General features: G+C 27.1%; 1 protein-coding gene across 1 annotated transcript; it reads right to left on the bottom strand.

Annotated features, from left to right (window-relative positions):
- LOC129984001 (polyribonucleotide nucleotidyltransferase 1, mitochondrial-like) lies at positions 1 to 27628 on the bottom strand. Its single transcript, XM_056093747.1, has 23 exons — positions 27279 to 27628; positions 25033 to 25171; positions 24064 to 24169; positions 22094 to 22143; positions 20433 to 20496; positions 18529 to 18690; positions 18113 to 18299; positions 17958 to 18009; positions 14693 to 14750; positions 14097 to 14193; positions 13887 to 13989; positions 13675 to 13745; positions 12847 to 12883; positions 11924 to 12080; positions 10004 to 10167; positions 9621 to 9692; positions 5992 to 6055; positions 3368 to 3448; positions 3205 to 3288; positions 2951 to 3057; positions 2142 to 2197; positions 538 to 616; positions 1 to 187 (listed from the first exon to the last, which is right to left on the bottom strand). Exons 1-23 carry the CDS (start codon positions 27392 to 27394, stop codon positions 17 to 19), a joined length of 2277 nt encoding a protein of 758 aa, XP_055949722.1. The 5' UTR covers positions 27395 to 27628; the 3' UTR covers positions 1 to 16.
- Between the last annotated feature and the right edge of the window lie 277 nt (positions 27629 to 27905).

The raw sequence follows: 27905 nt of genomic DNA on the forward strand, positions 1-27905 counted from the left end.
TTTATAAAATAAAATTTTATTTTTTTACATCAGAATTGTCACTAACAAAATTATGAACTACAGATGATGGAATTGCTTGAAGAGCTTTTCGTGATATTCTCATTTGACCACTAGCAGGATCTCGACCAAAATATTTTACTTGTATTTCTTGACCAACTTCTAAATTAAGAGCTGATGGATGTTGTATCTAAGAATAAATCATTGAAACAAATATATTGAATGATAAATAAATATATGCAATATTAAATTGCTATAATAGCACTTTATGTTTGAAAGATATGTTAGTACAAATAATCTAAAAAACATTATTCATACAAAAAAATTACAAGTTGTTTATAACTCTATATGAATTTTAAAACCAACTTACTAGTATATTTCTTTGCTCCATAAATTGAATTATGAGTGCAAATTTAAGCAATAGAAAAGTAATATAAATTTAAGTAATAGAAAATTCTTTTATGTTAATATTCCTTGACAGATGGTAGCCAATTAATTACAAAAACATCAACTTTTATTTTTACATGTAAAAGCACTTACTTTTCTTTGATCTAATTGAGAATTATGCAATAAAGCTGGTTTCATGTTAGGATATAAAGTCACCATTACACCAATATCTCTGAAAATAAAAATATATCCTTTTATGGAAAGTATATATATATATATATATATATATATATATATATATATATATATATATATATATATATATATATATATATATATATATATATATATATATATATATATATATATATATATATACAACAAAATAAATAAAATGATAATAGAATTTTTGTAAAATAATTATTAATTTATAGGAATTAACTTTAAAAAATATGCATTTCTTTCACTATTTCACACAAGTCATTTTTGAAAGTTTTGAGCAGTATGTAGCCTAGTGAAAACAATGAAGAAGTTTTTAGTAGGTATTAAAATACCACTTAAAAGAAATTTTTAACAAGCACAGTGTCAAAAAATGAAAATTTCTTATAAAGCTATTATAATGACAGCAATTAAATTAGATGCATTTATTTGATGCTAACTGAACTTGGAAATCAAGGAAAAAAATCCTGTTTTAAATATGAGTCAAATTTTAAATGTATGAAGTATTTATAGAATTATAACATTTGATATTCCACTTCCAGAAATTTTGCTTTTCATAATCAAACATGATTACTGATTAAAAAGTTCAATAATTTTTTTGAATAAAAAATTAGGTATGGATTTGTAAATACTGGAAAAGCAGAGAGTGTTTTTAGAACAAAGAACATAACAGTTACTTCAAATAGGCTGTGTATATTTACTTAATTTTAAGATGTTGTTTGCAGAATTTATATTTTCTTAATAAATAATGAAGGATTTCTCATAAAAATGTGAAATGAAAAGCAATGTAAATGCGTAAAATTATTAATGCAGTTCCTGTAAATTGTAATACAATTCAAATCGTAACTTGATTTATGCCCTAAGCATTTATAAAAAAGTTAAAAATAACCTTGACTTTAAAATATATCTGAAATCAACTGGTTTAGTTCAGCTAATAAATACAGCTAAAGGTTGTTGAAGTATTCTTTTGATGAAAAATGTAAAAACGTGAAAAATTAAGAAAGAGTTAAAATTAAAAGAAAGGGGAGGGGGGATATTTATAAAAAATCATGCAATCACAAATTCAAATTATTACAATAATGAAACTGCCAGATCTGCTTAATTACATTGTGATGAGGCAAATAATTTCATCTAAAAAAAAATAAAAAAAACAAACTAGGCCTCAATATTGCAATACTGCTCTATAATTTGCTTTCTATAAATTTTCCACTATTTTCTTTTCTCGCTATGATAATATCTATTTATTAGTAGATTGCATCTGGAAATTCTGTTGTAATATAAGCAATATAAATGAACAATTAATTAATTATTATTAATGTATGTTAATAAAAATCTTTTCTTATTTCAAAATTTAAAAAAAAAAAAAAAAAAAAAAAAAAAAAAGACTTGATCTGAGGCTATGGTTTATAAGGCAAAGCAACAAAATATAAAGAGACATTCGATTATTTTTTTGCAAATAGAAAAATTCATTAATAAGATTATAAAAATATATTTAAAAAATGAATATATATATTTATACAAACAAAAATAAAAATTACCTTATTTCAACTATTTTTGCAGTATAAATAGCTCCAAAGACTAATTCAGGAGCAGCCTGTAAAAAGAAGCAGAATTAGGGGGGGGGGGGAAGTATATAAAACTACATTTTTAAAATTTGTCTCATTTAATTTTATCATCATATTAGTATTAACTTCTAATTACTGACTGCAACACTAGATCTTAGTTTTTAAAAGAGTATTGAAAAAACAAAATCTAAACTGTTGTATATTTAATTTGCTCTCATCTCAGTGTCTTTACTAAATACATTTTTATGACCCTTAATTTACTTGAATAAGTCGCTGCTATGCAATGTTGTTAACCAAAAAAGCATTATTATTTTCATTTTTTAAATTTTTGATTGATTAGATGCAAAGCATACAAATTATTTTGGAAATTTATGATGCAATTGTTGCATTCAAAATGTTATACATTGTTTATTTATTAAAATTAATAAATGATTTATTGAAATTACTATTTTTTTATTATATTAAAATTCTATCCCTAATTTTTTATAATTTAAAAACATTTTTTATTTTTTTAATTATAAAAATTACACACTGTTTATTTATTGATTATTTGCTATTTATCAACCTTAAAAATCTATATAGCCATTTTAATTTAAAAACTGGAATTTTCTCCTGCTACACCAATTTTTTTTAAGATATAATATTTTTTAATTAGAATTTTTGGATAATCTGTATACCTACTGTGATCCAGTTGGCTTCAATTTTTTTAAATTCTATAGTATATCATTGATAAGTCTCAAGTGACATACAGTTTAAGTACTATTATATTAAAAATACAATACCTCTTCTAATAGTAATTTGTCAATCATTTCTTTAGCTTCTGCCAATGCTTCAGAATTTGGAGCAAATACAGAAAAAACATTATTTTCTATAGATGTGAGCTGGACTCCTAGAAAGGGATAGAATATTTAAATTCAAAACATATATATATATAATTTATTGATTTAATATCACATCAAGATGAGTCTTGAGTTTTAAATTCTGACTCAAGAGTTAAATTTAGATTTAATCATAAAGATTTAAAATTTTTCAATACCTGTTTCAGCTCTAATTTTTTTAATATTTGAACCACCAAAACCAAAGAATTGTGATAATTTATGGGGAGGAACTTCAAGCTTCTCTAAAATAGAGTAAAATATGTATATAACTAATGTTATGTCAAAATTTATTACAAATATTTATGAAAACAGATTATATACCTGAAATAGGCCAATTGTCTTTCTTTTCTCTTGGTTTTGAAATTGCTTCATTCATAATGTTTATTATTTTACCTTTTCCTTCTGTAAAAAAAAAAAAAAGAATAAAATAAAAAAAATAAAATAAAATAAAAAACGATATTTTCCAGTTATTTATTTATTTCGAAATATATATCATGGGAAAAATGTTTTTTTCTCTAACAGTTTGACTGCTGTCAAGATTTGAGCGTTAGAGAACAGCGTCACATCTTAAAACCAGAGAAAATGACGAAAAAAATTTAAATTTCTATTTAAAATATAATATTAACGTGAAAAAAAAAAGGCAAATTTTACTCGTTTTAGGTTAGAAATTAGGTTACGTAGTTGAAGAACTGAAGACAGCAGAGTATATCTATATTTTAAAGAATTTTATTGGAGCTGAGGGAAAAAAAGGGAAATGTGTAGTAAAATAACACCGAACTTCTAAAATAGTATGAATTATATATATATCTATCAAAATTTTAAGCTTAAAAATATTTTATAGCCATTAATATCGGCGAAACAACTAGTGCATAATAAATAATAAGCGTGCTTTGTCCGTGCGCATCGCTACAACTCAGCATAGTCCTAGGCAAAATATATAGTATGGCAGTTCTCCTTCCCTCATCCATGAAAAAGGTTTCGGTTTGTAACTTCAGGGATTAAGTATGGAAATATCGATGTCAAAAGATGCCATCGTACCATTTCACTTTTTATGAGAAGTCAGTGAAACTGCTGGAAATTGAAGGTCAAAGTGGCTCTGATCAGAATGTTCTAGAAGATTCCCAGAGCGTTCAAGACAAAATGTCCGAGATTGTTGTAAAATGTCCAAGAAAGTAATAGAATATTCCAGAATGTTGCATAAATTAAACACAATTGTATAGAGAATATGATGATTTGATTTAATTATATATTTTTTGTAATTAAAGGCTAATTTTTAAAATTCACATTTGATAGAAACTGGCTGGTTTTGTCTATGTTAAACAAAGGTAATTTCGGCTGGTTAATATATATATATAAAGTACAGAAGACACTTTTGAATTTTAAACTTCGCTTTATTCCATTCCGGGAGGCATAATTTATGTACAAGCAAGGAGCGACACAAGAGCAAAAGAGGAAAGAGCGACAGAAATATTTTTCCCGATGATTATATACCATGAGATTGTGATAGGGATTTCTTTACATGTGTCGATTTAGATACGGGGAAAATAAGTATCTTTTAAAAGAATTTGTTTAGATTGAAAGATTTTTATCCTTTCAATCGGAGCTTGTGAAAGTGTAGATTTAAACCGTTTTACAGAGCTCGTGGCGCATTAATTAAATAAAAAAAGTGGAATTGGATTAGAAAATAAGAGAGCAATTTTGAATTAAGATAATACAAGTTAAATTAAAATTAGGAAATTAATGAGGATTTAATTTAGATTTAGAGATATCATCACACACACACACAAAGAGAGAGAGAGACTTTTGCAAATCAGAGTCTAAATTAGTATATAAATACATACACATTTTAACAAGAAATAAGAATTTTGAAAGCATTTTTTAGAGGAGAGATATGTAATAAAAAAAATGAAACTTTCGTACAAAAGAAATGAAAAGATAAAAATTAAAAAGGATTGCCCAAAACAGAATTGTTTCGATGTCGATAGTTTCATAAAATGTAAACCATTTGTGTTTTTTTTAATTCTTTCTATAAAATTTCTTTAAAGCAAGTTAAGAATACATATATTTTTTAATTTCTTACATCATACTTAGAATACGTTCCTCGCTACAGACTATTGTTTTTATAGCTTGTACACCTTTTTTGAACTGAACCGAAACCTTTTGTCAAACTTGCTATAGTTTTTCTGGTGGATTTGAATCTGAGATGTGGGTTTCTAAGTGATTTGCTGCTACATCTGTGCAAGTACCGCCACTTTTGGACGATCTTGACTGGGCCTCCTGGTGACAGTATCATTTATTTGGAATTTAATCTACAACTAGCTACCATTTTTGGTGTCAGCTGTAACCATCGAATTACCACCGTTTGAGATGGCATAACTTCAAGCAGAACAACGGCTCTCCACCTCATTGAATCATCTAAAGATTATGAGAGCTCATGATTACAATCAGTCAAACTTGTGTGCTTTAATGCAATATTTACAGTATATTACTAGAATATTAAGCTCAAGTCACTGTCATCATTATTATCTCTCTTCCTTTTATAATAGATAAATTTATTATTATATTGAAAGATTCATACTAATTTCTTCTATGATATGAACGACTTGGTCAATTTCTGCGTGACCATCGATAAATTCGGTGATCACATTTTTTTTATATATCAATTCCGATGGATTTTAATATGTATCATATTCTAAATTGGGAAATATTCGGTAGGGGAAATTAAGTCGCCGTTTAGAGCTTAAGAAAGTTGGGGGATTATAACGTAAGCAATTGTTATTCAACAAACCACAGCTACAGAAATCATTTAAATTTGTGTAAATATTTAACATGAATTAGAATTCTGCATATAACTTGGGGGAAAAAAAAAACAGAAACCATCGTAACCCATATTAAATTTTTATAAAAAATATAATTTCATAAATAATTCTTTACAATGAACTTACCAGCTCCTTGTTTTATAGCTTCCATTATAACACGCAACGGAAGACCAGGGACTTTTACGTCTAACTATGAAAAACAAAATTTTTACTTTTTAATATAAATATTTGATGGAAAAATTAAGATAAGTTATATATATATATATGCAAATTAATTTAATCTTATTACAATTTGCTTTTAAAGCTATACAAAGGCGATTAGGAAGACATTTCATTATTCTGAAATGGACTCAGAAGATGAGGATAGTATCCAAATCAGCATTCCACTTTCAAAATTTCTACATCACAATAAATTAAAATATTTGACGCTGCACAACAGATTTAATATGTATCAGATCTATATATCTGATACAATAAAAGTAAAACAATAAATGTAAATATATGCACAATATTTGGCAACATTTGATTAATTATGGAATTGCTTCTGCAATTTATTTACATTGACGTACAAAATTAAAATTACAAAGTTTTTCTCAATAATTCAAAACTGCTGAAATATACTTTGTGCTATATATACAATGAACATCACTTTTGAGTCCAAGCAAATATGATAACTACAACTGAATGATGAATGTTATAATGGGGACACACATACAGCCAGCACAACATAATTTGTATTATTTATTCATTTTAATTAATAAAACTTGCACAATGTATAGAACTGAAAAAATTCATACATATTAGATTTTTTCAAAAACTTTCTTAAAAAAATTATCGAGATAAATATTTTCTTTGAGCTATCAATTATATTAGTCTTTATTCATTTGCCTAATTTATCATTAGATAAATTAGTCATATGAATAATGTTCATCAAGATTCAACATGCTGTTAGAATATTCTTAGTCTTCGGTCTTCTGACGAAGCAATGGTCCATTCACATGTTCAGTCTTTTCTCACAATTTGAGAAGTCACTTTTCCAACGTGTCTTTCACATTCCCATTCTTTCTACATAGGTTTTGTTTATGAGTCAAACTGTTATTCTTCCAGACTACAAGTTCAGTATCATTCCCATATTTCAGTAATGGATTTCAACAAACCCACCACGTCCTACTGATTTAATATAAGAAACTGATCATTCTCTTTCCAAAGATCGTATATGTATTTTATGCTCAGCGAAAGACGTTTGCACATCATGAAACTGACAATATTCTTAAGTCACAGCCGTTAACTCACTATAAAGGAGGAGATAGAATACACTGAAGAGGATAGAAGAAGAGGGTTGATGTAATGAAAATAATGATTTAGAACATATTTTTTTTTTTTTTTTTTTTGTCCCTTTGACCCTACTGCTGGTCTTAAACTTTCCCATCCAACTGTCAAATTTTATAATTACAAATGAATTGTTGATTAATGTAGAACCAGTGGATTTTGTAAGTATTTAGATTCAGGAGATCCGTTTCAGACTATTTTGATCAGTACAATCGACTGAATGTTGTATCCATGATCACAAAAAACAGCAGGTACTTATTTTGAAGAATGAGCAGCACAATTTTTGCACCCAGTTTTGAATAAATGATATTTAGTGTAGGTTTTCTAACATGAAGTTGCACCATTAAAGCATCTGAGATTCTGCAAAATTGTAAATATTGCGTTAAAATACACAAATCTGATTGATTGTAGTGAGAATGTGTTCTCGTGATTGTTTAGCTGTCCATAGGTCTCTACTGTCTCAAGCAGAAGTGGTACCAAAGCTGGTATCAGGTCATGAAATCAATTCCAAATAAATTCCTGTGATAGTAAATACTATTATCAAAAAGTCAGACCACGGTCGCCCAAGAGGTATTAGCATAAAATCGATATTTGGAATTAAGTACACGATGATACTAGCAGACGATAGTAACAAAGTTTTTCGTGACCTTGTTTCAACACCAGAAAAAAAAAATCATGCGCAAACAAGATACAATGCCTAACAGAAAAGGCCATTATGAGCGGAATCCAACATGGAGACCTGTTTTTTTCACTGGATGAGCAGAAATTTAACACACAAAGTTATTCTTGACAAGTCTTCGCATGAAGAGAACCTCGAGCCCACTATCAGCCTTCCAACGGAAGGAAAATCGATCAATTTAGTAGAAGAGGAATCCTTTTCTGGGGCATCATCATATCTGTATACCGCTGCAGATATTTGCTGCAGTCAGTGTTAAAGCACAGCCCTATATGGATAAGAGCTTACAAGTTTGGGTGAGGATTTTCCGGGATGTTGAAGGCTCGGACTTATCATTATTTTTTATGGACAATAATACGACGCCACGGAGAGCTCACATTGTTGATATAGTTTTACTGAAGAGGATATTTGCCATATGGATTGGCGCGCAAAGTCACAAAATCTTAATCCTGTAGAACAAGTTTGGAATGGTCTAAGAACAGCCATCGTATGATGTCATCCAATTACCAGGACCCTAAAGTCGTTAAAAACTGTGTTTTCAGAAGAACGGGATTTATTGTCGTAAGCATTTCTCAAGATAAAAGATACTTATTAACAGTATGAAGGTTCGTTGTAAGGCTTGTATAGCAACGCATTGGATGTATAGAAGAGCACTCCATATTAAGCGGACATTTCCTGAGATATGCATCTTGATTTAATTATTTTTTTTATATAAAAATATAAAAATTCATCTCTTTTCCATATCATAATGTTGCTATATGCTCTCTCCCACAGTAATATCTCTCTATGCCAGAATTCGTTGCAATAAACTAAATATTTCTCCAGTTATCAAGGATTCCGTATTTGTGATTTTAGTTTTGGACACCAGTGTACAAAATATTCTAACAAAGCTCTTTAAGAAATAAAATTTTAAATAATGCAATAGGTTATCTACAGTATATAATAGCAGTTGAATACTATAATAGTTTGGATATGACATTAAGACATGAGTAATATATAACAAAAATAGTATTATGCTTAAAAAATTAATATATTTATATTAAGGATTGAAAAAAAAACTATAGATATATTGAAAAATGTAAATAAAATTCAATAAACTGTTTGAATGCAGCACAAAACAATAAAAAAAAAAAGAAAAGATAATAACAATAAAAAAATTGCATCTTGATGAAATTTAAAAAAAACTTTTTTAGCTTGAGAAATTATACTTTAAGAGAATCGATGGTATTATGTTTACTTATTTTAAACACATTAATTCATTTTTTAATTTTACTTCAGTTATTCTAAAAGATAACACCTGCACACTTGTGTGCAATGATGAAATATTTGAAAAGATGACATTTTGAAGGTGATAAAGTTTTAATAAAATACAAATTTCCATTTATTGGAAGATCAGGCATGTGACTTGATATGAAGAAATATAAATTTTAGGCTTATATCCAATCCATGACTGATTTTAATGAGATGTAGTACACATATAACTGGTGTATTCAATGCAAAAAGAAGTAATTAGCAATATGTTCCAAACATTCATCACATTAACAGAAAGTTTCTCCATTTTGGAAATGACGCAAAAGAAGCATTAGATCAGCTATACATCGAAGGGTAGTGAAAAATCAATCTCAGGTTATTAAAGTAAGAGCTATCAGATCTTGAGAGATGCAAATTAATTCATTTTAATATATGGATAAATTTAAATTATTATATTTGTAAAATAAAAAAATAATTGTACTCTATTTTCAAAACTAACCTGAACAGCAGAAATGCCCTTTTTGGAGCCAGCAATTTTGAAGTCCATGTCTCCAAGATAATCTTCTAATCCCTGAAGTGAGAGCCAGAACCACCATTAAAAAAAAATCAAGTAAAGCAACTTTTTTATAACCACCATTAAAAAAAAATTCAAATAAAGCAACTGTTTTATAGCCACCATTTAAAAAAAATCAAATAAAGCAACTTTTTTATAACCACCATTAAAAAAAAAAATTCAAATAAAGCAACTTTTTTATAGCCACCATTTAAAAAAAAGTCAAATAAAGCAACGTTTTTATAACCACCATTAAAAAAAAAAAAAATTCAAATAAAGCAACTTTTTTATAGACATATATTTCAAATTATAAATAATTTTTAACTCACTAAAATATCTGTGAGTATTCTATAATCAGCAATTTCATAGTGTTTTTCAGGATTTGGAACAGATATCAAACCCATTGCTATGCCAGATACAGGAGCAGAAATAGCAACTCCAGCATCCATGAGCGCTAAAGATCCACCACATACTGAAGCCATAGATGATGATCCTATAAATTTCAAGAAACAACAATTTAACATCATATAAAATAGAAGTAAAACACTTTAATACTTCACAAGAAAAGTTCTCCCAAGAACTTCTGAATAATCAATACACAAAATAACTTTCAAAGTAAATAAAAAAATTTTGACATTAATTTATCAAATCTCTTTGCATAAGAATTTGTGTAGAAATTTTTGTAACGACCTTTCACATCTAGTTAAATTCTTTTAGTTTTGTGCGTGTGCATGAGTTAATAATGAGTCAAGCAACCCTGAAGAGTTTACGAAAGTGCACATTTTCTTCTATAAAGCTTTAAAAAACTATATCTAAAGTACATTACAAACATTATTTTTTATTTTATTTGTCAAGCATTCAACCAATGTGCATGAGTTTTTCAACAACTTCATTAATTAATCTATGACAATTATATCTGAGATATTGTTAATAGGATAACAGTACGTCCAGATGGGTACATTTTTTAGTTAAAAATAATATTTAAAAAATACTTAACTGTTCGAAAAGTGGAAAAAGTTTTCATTAAATGCTAGCATACATTTCAGTTTTTTTATTCATTAATTTTATCATTTCTATTAATTCTGCTGCTGTGATTAATTTCATTTAGTCAAGTGTAATTAGCCAAATCAACGAATTAAAAATTGACGATAAAGGAAAATATGGTAGTTCTGAAGATAAGATCAATCCAGAGCCAGTGGCATAATGCTCAGGTGCTTAGAAACCCAAGGCACCCCGGAGAGAAAGCATTAGTGTATATATGCAACTTTTTAAAATCAAATATGATAAGGGGAAGAAAACAATACTATATTTAGAGTGTCACTTAACTTTGATATAACTGTCAAGAGCACCTAAATAGTACCTCACAAAGTCTCTATATAGAAAGAATAGTAATCAAAAATTACTATTCTGACATGCCCGAGAGCTGACAAAAGCTTTGAATAATAGGAATGTCATGACAGCAAAAGTGGGAATTATGAATGAGCCCTAATGGTCTGGAATCTGGAATGGCACAATCTTCCAGGCAGAGGCATTTGCATCATTGATAGGAGGTAGTTGAACCCCCACCATTTCTGTAGGAACAAACTAACTATCATGCAGAAGTTCTCATCCCCATATCCCCATATCTTCCACCCCTGAAGGCATATATTTGAAGGAAAGTTACTTTCTTATAGAACTTTTAGATAAGTGACTTATGTTACTGTTTTGCTGAGGGGGAAGGCGGGGGGGGGGGTAGCTCAATCACAATGAGCAGCCTGTTGCTAAAGCACACATAATTTAAAAACGTTTTTGAATAATTATTGACAGTATCCTGAAAGAAATTGCAATTTAACTTCTCTGCCTAATATTTCTCAACCATATAATGGCTTAATCTACTAGTCGATGGGTAAGTAGTATGTCCTTAACTATAAAAGTAATACATTAATTATGAATTCAAAAGGAATTTAGTTGCTTATTATTAAAAACTAATTAATTATGTACTTTTAAACCAAATTTGCTTCAAATTGAAAAGAGTCAGACAGAATTATAATATTTAATATTAAAAACATACTTTTAAATCTTATTATATCTAAGTATATGTAAAATTATAACAAAGTAATATCATTTTGTGAAAAGATAATGTCAATAGAAAAAGCATAAAAGAATTAAATATATTAATTTAAAGTGACATTTAAATGATTTACAATAATTTAATCTTAAAAGAAGATTTAAAAAATTTAAGTTTATAACTACACAGATTTTGTTCTTACCATTGGATTCCAAAACTTCGGAAGTTAATCTTATTGTAAATGGAAAATCAGAAGGCAGAAAAGGCCTTAAACTTTTCTCCGCTAAGGCACCATGTCCAAGTTCTCTACGACCAAAAGATCCAAATCGTCCAATTTCATTGGTGGCATAAGGTGGAAACTTAAAGAAAAAACTACAGATTAAAAATTTATCAACAAAAAAGGGATATAAAAGCACTGAATGGTGTTATAATATGTTTATTTCAATCTGAATTTATTTACCATCTAATGTAATTAATGACCGAAGCTAATGAAAATGCTTTAAAAATAATTTAATGTGTAACAAAACTAATTTCATAAACTATTAAAGCTGTTTCAATTACAAAAACAGAAATAGCTTTTAAAAAGTAGTCAGGCATTTTTCAAGGATTTTGAAATCAACTAATTATTGGCACAATACTGACACATTTCAAAGAAATAAAATGAAGGGAAGGGGACAACAAACATAGGTAGAGCATTATTATATCATATAAAAATTAGATATAAGACTACAGGAGGAAAGAGAATTAAATGTAAGATTAAATCAATCAAACTAAAATTTAGAAATATCACTGTAATATTTTCTCATGATTTCAAACAAAAAATATATATTAAACCATAATCGGACTATTTAATGATTTCAAAACAACTGCATTTACATTACATAAAATAGCATTCAAAATAAAAACAATATTATCTTAGAATTCCTTTGAAAATGGTTACCCTTCAAACTAATAATAACACAAGCATGGAATCTCAAGGTATTTGATGATATTCAAGCCATTAATAATAAAATAATATTCATTCCATTAGTCTGATATATGTATAAATGTTTAGGACTATACTATAACAAACTTTTTAAATATAAAATCTTCATTTATTGATCTAAATAATTTAAAATATCATACCTCATAATGTAACATGAAATTCTTTTCCTTAACAGCCCTAAAAAGAATAGAGAAGGGGTAAAAAGTGTTGTAACTCAGCAATTAATCTGAGAATTAGGAATTAAAATATAATTTTAAAAATCAAGTTTTACATATTAAGATGAAAAGTCGTTTCATACACAAACAGCAGTTTGCATTTCAAAAGTCATACATTAGATTTTGCACTTTGCATAAATCAATATTTACAATACATAAAATTTTACAAATATTATTGTTTTTAATAAGATCCTGGCCACAATTCTTTTAGACAGCTCATTTATTACACATACACAAAAAACGAATAAGAGATCACACAGAATTTTCATTTCAGTATGATAAGCACACAGGAATAAAGAGCATGAGTGATTGAAATGAAGAAAGAGAGAAGAATAATCACACAGATATTCATCTGCACAAAGATATTGTAGAAAAGTAGTTCGTTTGCCCCTCCCATTAACTATAATTTTTTTACCAGAGAAAATAATGTATAATGCTCCAAATTACAGTACAGAGAAATATCTAAGATTTCATGATTCCTCTTTTTTAATTGTTTTGTCTTATAAACTCCTGAAATCTTTCAAAATTACAAAGTAATATAAGTAAGCAATATATATATATGTATTAATTAAAAGATACATAGCAAAAAAAAAAAAAAAAACAATTTTTGCTAAATTTTAGCAAAATAAATAAACATTTATAATTAGTTTTATAAAAATTAAACAATTTTCACCAAAATTCTATATATTTTACAGCAAACAAAATGACTTATGTTCAATTTCATGTTGGATGTTCTTTATACAAAAAACTTACCCAGTAAGGACTGAAACAGGGTCAGCTCGAAATGCAGAATCTAAAGAATCAAAAGCAACTGTACACAAGACCTACAAAATGTCAAATTCTAAATTTCAAAATCAAACAAGTATTTCTTTGAAGCAATTACTATACAGAAATACTATAATAATTTTTTTACGTATAATATACTTTTATCTTAGGCAATATTTATTTATTATAAAGATACATACCTGAGTCTGACCTCTTTGAAAAAGAGCTGAACCATGTAAAGGTTTAAGCAAATTAACAGCACAGGAAATATCTCTGAGATCTTCAATGCCTCGCCCATCACATCTGAAGTTATCAATTTTATTTTAAAAGCAATATAAAATTAATTTCAAATATATGATTTAACAATGAATTTTTAAAAAAATCCAGAAATAAGTTACTAGTTATCTCACCTTTTTCCTGTTTCCATTATTAAATTCCTAAATATATCTTTTACTACAATATTTACAGCTTCATATAAAAATGAAGGATCAGTGTCATTATAATTTTCTGAAAATAAACATAATCTAGTTTTATCATTGTATCAGATTACTTAAATAAATATCACAACTAATTCAGAAAAAAAAAAATCAACAATTCAAAGCAAATTGTTTTTTTCAATTAAGTTTCTTCTTGCTTATTAGTAGTCTTTCAATTAAGTCTCATTTGTAAATACTAAAACCTTTTTACGCAATATTTTAATTCACAGCATACTACAGTATATTTTAAGAAGAGAGAACTTTGAATCAGTATAATTAATGATTGCATTAAAAAATGTAATTATTGCAAAAAGGAAAAAGCTGTGACTAGAAGTTCAATCAAACCTAACACGAACATTCATCATAAGCAAATTATGTACAGACAAAGAGAAGAATGCATAGTAAAATATCAAATAAAAGAAATTCATATTATAATGATTTAAAGAATTTAATTTTAAAAGAAAATTCTAAATGGTCTATAATTAACTTTATCTACCTATCGTAATTTTATTACAATTTTTTTTCTTTACCTTTAAGTTGCTCAACTGCTTCTTGCTTCACAAGATCAATTTCTATACCCCTACTAACCTAAGAGGGACAGTGAAAAAAATTTCCTTAGAATATATGTAACGAAAACTATCAAATGCCAACCAATATATAAAATTAAAAAACAAACAAACTGTGGTAGCATTAAGCATTTTATAGGTATTATGTATCAATCAGATAAAAGAATTGTTCCGTTAAACATTTTCTTTAATATTATAATGAAAAATATCCCTTGTTAATACAAATATTACAAAGAACTGCTCAGCTTGATTAATAAAACCAAATTAAGAAAATAGAATTGTTGTTCAATTTTGAAAATATAGAGCAGGTTTGCAAAAATATAGCAGTTAAATTTTAAATTTAGTTTGCATGGAAAAGATAGCATTTAAAGTTATATTTTACTATCCAAATTTTTACAATATTAAGACAGCATATTTTGAGTCAACTCTGTGAAAATAAAGGAGAATGTATGTGTGTGTAGGAAAAGGATTTTTTTTTTAATACTTTACAGGTCAAAACAATTGATCTTGTTATCAGATTCAACACATATCTATTTTGAATCATAAAAATATATCCTATGCAGCAATTTAAATTTTTTAATCATAATTTTATTCAATTAAAAATAAAGCTAGAATTTGACAAAATTTTAGCCTCTTTCTTTGATTACCCCAGAAAATATTAATTCATAAAACTGATTTTTGCTCACTTTATAATTTAAAAGTTGTCTTATTGACATCAATTTAGTTGTATAATTTCCCCCTGAATTCAATACTTTTTTATAATAAAAATTATAAATATAAATTATAATATGTTAGCCACCTTTGGTAGCCAGTTAGTTTGTCAGGAACAATGTTTATTTTCAATTAAATCTCGTATTACGTAACTTGATGTTCAAGGTTTACTCAAGAAGTTTTTAAGCACGAAATTGAAACAGATATTACAAATTTACATCTCTTCTAATCATTATATATAAGCTGTCTTTAAGGATTCAAGTCTATGTCATCACAGAGCTATTAAAAATGCAATTCTTCAAGTACTATTTTCCTTTACCACACTGTAATTTCACTATTTTATTTTGTATATTAATAATACATAAAATTAATAGAATCTTTCTTCTTTAGATTTCAACAACGGAAGAAAATCCTGCAACTAAGTACTTAATGGGGGAAAAAAAAAGAAAGAAAGAAAAAAGTGCAAATGTTATTGTAACAATAAAAGTATTGTTGAAAATTTTACAAAAATATTTTATAATTTTTATGGTCTCTATTAAAAAGAAAGGCAAATGCGAATGCTCTGGGTTGTATCTTCAAAACTCAACCATAATTTATGCCTATACTTTTTCAGTGTTACTACCATTCAACTCTGACTGCACACCTTTGGATGGTTTGGTGTATCCACTTTTGGTTACAATACTATGAAAGGTAGAAGGCAGATTTTCTAAATAGAAACACTTTTAAAAGCTTGAAACCTTAAGGACAGCTCATATACATAATGAATAGAACATTATAAATCTTTAACATGTGTCATGATTTGGTGCACAAAAGCCTTTTTTTAGTGAATCTTGAACATTAAGTTAAGCATTGAGAAACTAATTGGTCACCTAAGGTCACCACCATTTATATTTATAGTTTCTTTAAAAAAAATACTGAATTCATGAAAAAACTGTATGACTACTAAATCAATATCATTAAAAAGACAAGTGGTTAAAAAATTAATTTTGTTAATTAATAATGTAATGTCACTAATTAATTAATAAGTAAATGTCACAGATAAGGGCCAAAATATTCTCAAAATTTGGTTTAATTAACTAATTAAAATCAAAATTAATCTTTAAAATTAGCTGTATAGTACACATTCTTATGCTCTGAAATATATTATGTTTGCATTATTATGTATATAAACTGTTCTTAGAAAGTCAAATACCATGCCATCAAAGATTTAAATTGGATTGTCTGGATAATCTAATTTTCATGGCACTGTAATTTCACTTTCTTATGTAAACTATACAGATATTAAACAGAATTCTTTTTCTCTAGTTTTCAAGGAAGGAAAAAAATCATGCTACAAAATATTTGACAGAGTATGAAAATGTTTTGAAACAATGAAATCTATTTTTGAAAACTATACAAAAAATATTTTTTTAAAAATTGCAAAAATTCAGGGAAATTTTGAACAAGTTGTTATTATTAAAGGGACAATTTTTAAAATTTGGAAATGGCATACAAATCATTTTTACGTTATAATATTTTGGGGAATTGTTACAGAGAAATGCTAAAATCTGAATTAATCTTTACATAAAATTTCAAATAAACAAACACGTTGATTTATTGATAATATTTTCATGCCAAATTTAGCAGCTCTTTGCCAAAAGATTTATCTAGCACAGCACATACACACTTATGCACAAATCTGCCTTTATTATTAATACAGATTACAAAAATTGTAATATATTTTTGCAAGATTTTCAACAATAATTTTTATAGTTGTAATGAAATTTATACTGTTTTTACTGTATTATCAAAAATTGAATCTCATGATTTTCTTCCATAATTAACAATTAAAGAAGAAAGATTCTATTTACTATATGAATAGTTAACATAAGAAAGTGAGGTTACAGTGAAATGAAAAATAATGTTCATTTAAAAGATAGGTGACCAGAATAGTTACATTTTTGATGGTGTTAATATGAATGTATATGTACACAGTAACAGAAAAAGTATAAGGCTATTAAAATTATATGTCTTTAAAACTGTCAGAAACATTTTGATGCAGAAAAAATTAACATCAAATCAGACTTAAAGTATTTAGTTGAAATTAAACAGAACTAACATTTCTGGTGGACCAACTGGTCATGAAAGACAGTAACAAATAAGGTTTTATATATATATAATAATTTCATCTGAAATCATCAGCATATGAAGTTAAGGCTATGTAATTAATTTATTATAATTATTTAAAATTGAAAAAAAAAAAAAGATATGTGCATTACTAGGATGCATAAATATACTTTAACCAAGGAAACACAATAAATTAAATTGTGCAGACACACTGTAAATAAGATCTTGTGAATTTTACTAAAGAAAATTCCTATATCTATTTCAGCTAATAATGATATAAAACCTACCAAAAAATTAATCTATTTTTGAAATTCCCCAGAAAAAATTTATGTTATAGAGTCACAATTATACAAATATCAAACTGAAATTTTAATAATTGATATTTAGAATTTAAACATGTATTTTATATTACCTTATGCAAACTGTAATCTGTTAGAACTGCTGTTATTTTGGCTTCAAGAAGTCTGTAAAATTGCATTAAAAGAAATTAGTAATTTTATTATAACTATACAAAACAGATTTTTAATAGCAAGAAAATAAATAATAAATAAAAGGTTTTAAACATACAATTTTGCTGAATCTAGTATTTCAATAGACGGTTCTAAAACATTTTCAATTGTTCTTTTAGGCTTTCCAAATTCTTTTTGGAGGTCATTTATTGATCTAATAATTATCTGTGTTTCCTTTACCCCTGCCTTTAGAGCTTTCATGAAATCTTGTTGAAGAACATTGTTTGCAGAAGCTTCAAGCATCACTGAAGGAGGAAAAAGAAAAAAGTAGAATATATCCAATAAATTATTTTTATCTCTTTAATACCAAACATTGATTCAACTAAGACTAATACTGAAATCATCGAATATTTTAGTAACATTTAAAGCAAATAAAAAATCATACTAGTAATCATTTTAGTATAAATTATAGAATTCTTTTTAAAACTTTATTTTGAAGCATTTTGTATACAAAATAAAAGTAAATAAACATACCAACTTGATTATGTTCAGTAGCAGCAACTACAAGATTTAAGGAGCTTTTAGATATCTCTCTTCTGGTTGGATTAATAATAACTTCATCATCAATTAGACCAACCCTTACTGCTCCAATCGGTCCATTCCAGGGAATGTCAGATAGTGCTAGGGCAGCTGATGCTATAGAAATAAAAGAAAGAGTGAAAGAATTATAATCTATAGCATTCATAAAGAAATCTAAAATACATATTTAAAAAAAATTGATATATATTAGTTTTAATGGCAAAAATTACCCATCTACATAGAGAAAAAGACAAAGGTTCAAGAAAAGAAATAAAATAATGAAAAAAATTATAACAATAAAACAAAACAAAAATCATAGAAATTTAATAATAATATTATACATAATAACGTACATAATTTCTACTAACAATATACATGAATGTATGTGTGTATACCATGTGGGTGCATTGACACTTTGCAGGTCAAGCCACTTGACCTACAGCTACCAAATTTGGTACAAATATACATTGGTTAATGGAAAGATGAGTAGGACGGAGTAACATAATGGTTTTTATACCACCTTAATATTAAAAAATACATTTTTTGATGATATTAATTTAATGGTAGTATACATTTTTTCTGAATTCTGCCAATTTTTTAAAATATGTCTACTTTAAACAACAGATTACATTGTTGCTCTGAAATTTAAATCATTTTCATTGTTTTATCGAACTTGTGTTTCATCATGTGATTTTCTTCCATTGTTGAAAGCTAAGGAAGAAAGATTCAATTTAATATCAGTGTAATTTATAAGATAAAAGAACTGGACAATGACATTTTTATTAGCACTATGAAATCATGATACTGGTTTCTATTAGAAAGGTGCATATGCATAATAAACAGAGTATGTGTAAGACTTTTAAAATAGCATAGCTTCAGTGTCGATGACAATTTGACATTTAAAATAGTTTGTTAATGTAATCATGAACATGAAGTTATGTCTAAGAAATTTTAAATTAAATTAATTAAATACAACCAACATCTCTGGCAAATCAACTGTTCATCAAAGATGGCTAGAAAAATAATAAATGACTAATGACATAGGCAAAGACTTTCTCAGAAGTATAACGCACAATTGATCCTTTTAGACTTTTGATTATAAGAAAATAATAGAAAGTATTGTTCTCTTGATGTTTCATCATTATTAATGATTAGGATGATGTATCAAATATGATCCCATTATTCACTATACTTAGTAAATGCCTCAAAAGAAACAGAAGGAAATATTCCACAGGAGGAAAACTGGAATAATCTCTACATACACAAACTGGCTGCACTTTTTTTTTTATGTATAATGCACATTCTCATTTAAATCAATCAGTCTCTGAAATGATGATAATTAAGAGTTCGTTAGACTCAAAACTGGAAACATTTCTATTCTTAGTAACTAAAATTCTACTTATCAGTTTTCAGTCCATTTGATACATAATGAAAGTAAAACAGAAAAATGACTGGAAGCAAAGTAAAACGATTAAAGGTTAGAAATTTTTAGGCACGTTCAGAAATTTAATATAACTTGAAAATGATGTATTTGGAGAAAGGATTACAAAGAAATTTGGTACTTATTTAAAATTCTATTGCAAGTAAGAATTTTAAAATGATAACAACTATATGTTTTTGACATATTAATAAAAGTATTTTTTTTAAACTAACATCATTCTAAAAATTACTGAAAAAATGTTGCAAATACTCTGTAAAAGACTGTATTTAAATTTGATAATCAACATAACTTTTTACAAAATAATATTAAGAATAAATATTATTATATTGGACATAAAAACAACAACAACAACAGCTAAGTGAGAAATAGAATTTGAAATTAAATAATAATAATAATAATAAACAACTTTTTTTTTTACCTGCATTAATGCTAACAATGTCGGGATCATATATTCCATCTACAGCAAGTAAATTGCAGGATAGCTATGAGAAAATTACAAAAAATAGTATTAAAATATTTCAAACACTAAACAAAAGTAACTCAGATTTTTTTTTGCAATGTTATGGATGCTTATAAAATATATAACATCAATAAAGAGCAATTTTTATTGCTCTAATGATTAGAAGAATATCGGAAACAAAAAAGAATGGGCTAATATTTACATTGTTAAAAATGAAGGAATTAACATAACAATAAAATATCACTTGTGGAAAACATTGAGTGTTTAGATTACATTAAAAGTTTAATAATTTAATTGGAGATAAATGAGTAACTCAATTTAATAATTATGAGCAATTAACAAATTATATAATATAGTAATAATTGCATTCAAATTTTTTTACTTTTTAAAAAGTATTAACATCAAAGATATGAATAAAAAAAATATATTCTGTTAGCTCTTTCTGCACAAGCATTTTGAATTATATATATAACTAAGAATTTATAATGCTTCTTTCCTTGCAGTAAGTTTTTTACTAAGTAAGATAGTTTTACAGATATATAAATGGCAGCTGGATGGTAAATCAATAATCCTTCCCCTGTCTTGGTGGCAAAAATAAAAACAAAGAATATTTGAGAATCTCAATGACAACTCCATTAGGACTCAAGCTTCATCCCATATATTTGTTTTAGAATATTAGAATTTAGAATATTTGTTATGGAATATATTTCTATATTCCATGTTCTGTCATGGAGGATATAGAAATCTCAAACAGAGATAAAGCAGTTGATGAGTAAAAAACTTGAGTAGTAAAGCAAAGTTTTCACATTGGAATTATGATCTCTTCAAAATTTTTTCTGAACACTGTATGTTTTCACAGTTGTTTCATAGTGATTTGTAACTTGTGCGCTGCTGTATACTGCAAGTGGTGATATTATGAACATCTTGATTGTCTTTCGCGGCTGTATTTTTCATGTACAAATAAAGCACCTTTATTCGTTATCGAGCTTGTTGGACTTTTCCACCAAAGAACCAGAAGAGAGATTTTAAAATATGACCAATACTGAAAATATAGCAAGATGATGCAACTGCTCATAGGTCAAGACGTGATTTACGCTCTCTTCCCTGCTGAGTGTATCATCTCGCATACTCTTTCAATTACCTGGCCATCATGGTCACCAGATTTGTACCTTTGCAATTTTTGGCTGTGGCAGAATAGTACATTAAAAAGTTATATGCTTAGTAAAATGTGAAGGGGTTTTTTTTGTATTTTATAAAAGGCAACTTGCTTTATATAAAACGAAAATAAATTATATGCGCCTTTTTCATAATTGTCTACGAAAAAGCTACTACAATGATAGTAATGATTACTTTAAACATTTCTTATTTGGATTTTAATTTTAACTGAAAACACATTTCAATATTTATAAAAACACAAAATATAACTGAAAATATGAACAGGTATTCACTTTAAAGGAAATGCACTATTATGCCGAAATATTTGAATTGAAATGTCATTTTTCTGATTAGCATATTAATGTTCTTGATGCAAGGTATATGGATGCAAACAACAAATTTTAAATTAACAAAGTGAAATTAATGAAATTAACATATAATTTTAAGAGTAAAATATTATTTACTTGTGTTTCATAAGAAAATCCTTTAGGAAACAAAGGTCTAACAGATCGATCTAAAAATAAAAGAAAAAAATACATTACTGAAAAATTAATTAAAGAAAATGCTATCAAAATTATATAATAGCAGTTATCTAATAATGAAAGAAATTTTCATATAAATTTCTTTTTATAACATTAAAACCAAGTAAAGCTAAAAATAATGCAAGATACTTTTTTAAATAAAAAATATACTGTTTAAATGAAAAATAATCAAATTCATCAAAAATATTGCTATACCATTCCTGTCAGGGTTATCATTAACCAGTCTATCAAAATAATACAAAAAAATAATAATAAATATTAATTTCTTTCTAATAATAATAATCATATCATTCAGATAAATTATTTAAGGAAAAAAATAATATTACAATGAAAAATTTTTTAGCATCCATAAACTATTTTTCATCTAAATATTTAGAAATCTATAGAAATGCATTAATCTCTTTTACTCTTGTATATTGTGGTGCAATTAAAATGAAATAAATAAAGAAAGAAACATGGATTTGTTTACTATTTTATATGTAACTAAATGTGTGAAATAGAATAAGAAAAAAAAGGGGGTGGAGGGGGAAGAAAAATGTTAAAATGTGTATTTTAACCTCATGCATTTATTAAACTTTGTCTTATAGTTAAAAAAAAAATAGAAACACATAACTTATATTTCATATCAAGGCTGTCAGGAAAGTAATTAATACAGGGAATTACAGTAATAATATTCCTTTTTTTCTTTCACTTTTTTCTGGAAAAATGAAACTGATCTGATTTATTAGATTAAGTCACATTTGAGGGCTATATTATCCCATCTAAAGCAGTATCAGGGAAGAATCACAGAATAAAAATAAATTGTATGTGAGAATAACAAAATTGTATTAATGAGTTAACAATGCCAACAGCAAATATATCTATCTACATATATGTAAAGATTTCAGTTTCTATTTTTTAAAGTAAGTTATATATATCCATTTCCAAAGACAATGGAAACTTGCCCATCCAACAATGATGATTAATGAAAGCATACATTAAATGATTAGAAACTTTGTTATCATTCTTTGTATGGAATGTATCTAATTATAGTTTTCATAGTTTCTTGAATTATGCTATAATTCACTTTACTAGCAATTAAAGATATATTAAGAGTATTAATAATAGTTTCAATAACAACACTAATCACTGTTAATCTAACAACACACTAAACATTTGATCATTACAGTTGGTTACCATTAAAAAAAATCAGTTATTATTTTTACTTTATAAGTGAATGTATATATATATAAAAAAAAAAGATGTAAAAAAAAAAAGAAAATAAAAGTTTTGACTAAGAATACCAAAAGAATATATTACAAATTTATAATATTTCTTCCCAGCTCAGCAAGTCACCTTCTCTTACTTCCCACTCCTAGTAAAAAAGTTCACAAATGTCTCAGATCGATGCCAAGCCAATGATCTCCTTGGACTTAGTGAGAAAATTGAAGATTCTGAAAATTACAATAGTCTTGGCAATAACTCCATATGGCATTGAGTTATATAATTATTTTAGAAGCTTCTTTGCCCTGTCTTGGAAACTATAAAAAGTCCAAACTATAATCAATCAGTAAAGAGTCAACAGTTCATTAATGACAGAGCAGTAATGAGTCTAGCTTTAGTGAGTAGTTAGTATAGAATAACAGACAATATTAGAGATAAGAATCGATGAGCAAAATCTTTCTTCCCTACGAATTCTCACTGAGTGCCTTGTGCTGTTATTTCTATTCTTGTGTATGATTTGGCTGTGGGTTTCATTCCCTGTGTTTTTTGTTTTCATATAGAACAAAGCATCATTATTTATTATCGAGTGTGTTGGACTCTTTTCCCCCATAGGATGCATTTGGTTAATTTTCCACAACAATATATAACTTAAATTGAAACTTAACTTTTAAATAAAGATTAATTTTTACCAATAACACGACTGGTTAATATTTCCTGTTCTGTTGCCCCCATTTCTCTCCGTAAATGGTTAGTGGGTATGCGACCAGCAGCAGCAGCTTTCTGTCGGTATTCTACCTATTATAAGAATGTAAAATAAAATTCCCAATTTCTTCATGAAATATATATTTATAAAAGAAGAAAATGATAAATTATTTTTTAAATATTGTGTATATGATCATGTATATTGTAAACAGATAGCAAAAAATCAAAATAAAATGAAATTATAACTATCATCTTCGCATAATCTATATGACAGTAAATATATGCAAAAATTACAATTATTTTAAATGTAAGTAACAAAGAAAATAACACCTGATAAATAAATGCATAAACACAGTAAAATTTAATAAAAATTTTAATTTCTGTTGGAATAGCCACAGCATAGCTTTCACACAAACTTTGTGTGAAAGCTATACTAGTTTTTTTTCTTCTAGATCGTTGTTTTTTATTGTAAAATCCACTTCAAAAAAATGCTTTAAAGCAAGAAGAATAAAAATTTTCTATTTTTGTAAGGGGGAAAAATAATGAAAGAGAATATTTCACTAGCAGAAAATAAAAAGTTTTTCTTTAAGAACTTTTCAAAAGATTTTATGTTTATGCAGGACTATTATGAACTATTTTTCTTAGTATCAAATATAGTTCGATAAAAGGGTTTTTCCAATTCATTTGAAAAAATAAAATCTGGCACTATTTTAAAGTATAAGATTTTATAATGAATAGGTATAATAAATAATGCCGATAATGTATATACAAATAAATATGAATGAATTATATAAAAAATATGAAAACATCTTTCATTGAATACTAGTCTTATGAATAACTTCGGCATTATGACAGTGAAATATGTTATACATTATTATTTAATTCAAGATACGAATTAATTCTTCATAATAAATTTGATCTCATATGAAAATGAAGAAATGTTTTTGTATGCATACCAACAGAGGCACAAAAGAAACAGCACTGCTTTTTGTTTTGCTCACAGCAGCAACCATCACAGATGTATCACCTAATTGTGCAACACAGCTACCATCTGCAAACTTAGCAAGGGAGCCGAAACTGAATTTCAATGCCTGTCTGAAAGTTAAAATAAAAAGATACATAAGATTAATAGTGAGAATTTTTCAAGGTTTATTATCAAATCAAGAATTGCACATTCAATATATACAGTAAAATCTCTTTGAACAGCCTTCACTGTATAGCGGTCATTCCTCTTAATGGCCAATGACCTAATGTTAAAATAACTTCTAGTAGTCACCATCTAACCACCTCTGAATGGCTGCTGCATTGCCCATTTCATTTTTCAGGAATGTGGTATCACTTTCTATTTCTAATTATGAGCCAAAAAGTTTAAGATCAGGCTAATAAAGGGCATTTGTACTTCTTGATTACTATTGGCTATTAGTTGATTGCGATAATTTTGGATTAAAAGCATCATTCATATTTCTTTCATTAGTTGGTCATTGATCTGAGTTGCAAGGACATTGAAGTCCTAATTCTCAAGCAGCACCTTTAAGTTCTACTTTAATATGAAAATGGCAAATTGGAAAGAAAGTTAGCTGAATTATTGAAGTGTGAAAGAACACAAATCAACAAAATCATTAAAGTAAAGGATTATATTTTGAAAGAGTACAATGACTTCAAATTTCATGGTGTCAAATGGATGAGACAGGAAAAATATGTCAACATTTTCATTACTGTGTGTGCCAAACAGCTGATGTCAACCTCAATTCATGTGAAGATTGACAGGAGTGTCTTGTATTGATTTTTGCTGGATATGATGACAAGGGCATATTCAATAAGGAGGAAACAGTATTGTATTTTCATAGTTTGCTTGATAAAAGTACGATTAAAAAATCCAAAGAAGCCAAAAGTGGGAAAATTCCAAAGGAGCAGCTCACCATTAGTTTTGTACGAGTGCAGCTGGAGAGAAAAAAAAGTCCCTGGTCAATTGGAGATATTAAAGATCCAGGCATTTTAAAGGGAAAAATTTAATCCATCTTGGTGTGATGTGATACACAAACAAGAAAAAGCATGTATGATATCATCCGTTTTTGAAGAATGGCTGGTAATCTTCGAAGAAAATGTGGAATTAAGCCAGGAAAGTTTCTGAGTTGCATAATGTGGTGTGTCATGCACATGTAGTTTAGCTCAAAAATGTTAAACTGTTATTCCCCCTTCCAAATACAGCATCAAAACATCAACCATTGGATTATGATGTTATAAAATGTTTCAAGATGGAATATAGACTCTATGAAATGTCATCACATGTATGGATAGATGCAAAATTACTAGTGAACTTTAAAAGATTTTATTGTTGGAGATGCTCTTGACCGGATTAAAACTACCTGGAAAAAATAAGTCAAGAAGTGATCACTACATGCTTCGTTAGTTGAGGAATTGGTTGCAGACAAATCATTGAGAGACAATTTGATATACACGATAAATCGATGGCAGAAGATCAATTAATAGAATTCTCAAAACTTGCTGGAATAGAATATGATACCAAATCCTTCCAGCATGAAGCAGTAGTGGAGGGAGGGCTTTGATGAAAGTTCCGATTGAGAGTAATGCCTTTTGGTTGACGAGTCTATCAAAGGTAAGCATTTTTTATGGTTCGAGATTTATGTTTTAAACTGAAAGATGAAGTTGATAAAATGGTTGTTTCTAAGAAGTGTAAAAATTTAAAACAGAGTCAAATTATATCATTTTTAAATTATAATATAAAGGAAACACATTAAATAAAATACTATTCTCTCTTTAGATAAAAAAAAAAACTTCATTTTAAATGCATCAGACTTGTTTATATTATGTATCATAACATCGTCAATTGTAACGAAAACCCTTCAAAGTGGTCATCCTTGTGAGCGGAAAATCTCTCGGAATGGAGGAGTGGCCATTCAGAGAAGTTTCACAGTTTATGAAAACAAACGACATAAATAATTTACTAATTTAGAAATAAAAAATTCAATTTCTGAGGAGAAAATCTCCAATTAAAGAAAATTATTTAAATTTAATTCACATTCAGCAATTTCAGATATCTTCAGTAAATTTTTTAGAATGTATTTAAAAAAAAAAAAAACTTCAAGCAATATGTTATTTTATTTCTATAAAAAAATGCAAACTGGTTTTTTTTTCCCCCCATTCGTACAGAAAGATTGAATACTGAATTTTAAATGTTTACCTGCTTAAATGCACTTCTGTGGATTTGCTGCCTTTCAGAAAGTTATGAGTATGACACCTACGATAATAAATCTTTCTAGGAAAATGAGCAAACTTTCTTAAAATCGGCACGGGCATTTTAATTTTTTTTTTGCTAATGTCAAATTTTGTTACAAAAATGTTAAATATTTTAAGACAAATTGAAAAACATTGTTTACTTCAATACTTAATTAAAAAAGTTTTTATTCATAGAAAAGATAACCTGAACATTTTGCCAAATCAATTTATTAATAGGACAAAAATGCATGATTAATTAACCATTTTCAATAGCTTTTAAGATTAGCGCTCATGCACATGCAAGACATGTTTACAATTTCAAGGTACCTAAGTACTTTCATTTCATTTCGATGAATACTGAAATCCGACGGCTAAACCTCATTTACTTCGATTTCCTATGTAAGATAAAATAGAATTTGAATTACGTATCCTAATTTTTATTTTAAAGTATAGAAGTACATAAAAAGAATCAATAAATACATCGAATTATTTATAATTCAACAATATTTCCTATAACTGTTTTACGGTTTTGAGCTATCAAATTATTGTCAATATTAGTGGCAAAACCGAAATATAGATTCAGAACAAATAA

This window comes from Argiope bruennichi, chromosome 9 (assembly GCF_947563725.1).
Source record: "Argiope bruennichi chromosome 9, qqArgBrue1.1, whole genome shotgun sequence".
Taxonomy (NCBI): Eukaryota; Metazoa; Arthropoda; class Arachnida; order Araneae; family Araneidae; genus Argiope; species Argiope bruennichi.

Coding starts and splice junctions, on each gene's coding strand:
- LOC129984001 (XM_056093747.1), bottom strand. CDS start 27,394: ATGCCCGTGCCGATTTTAAGAAAGTTTGCTCATTTTCCTAGAAAGATT. Junction 24,170..25,032: donor TTTCTTTTGTGCCTCTGTTG/GTATGCATACAA, acceptor TTCTTATAATAG/GTAGAATACCGACAGAAAGC. Junction 14,751..17,957: donor CAGATTACAGTTTGCATAAG/GTAATATAAAAT, acceptor TGTCCCTCTTAG/GTTAGTAGGGGTATAGAAAT.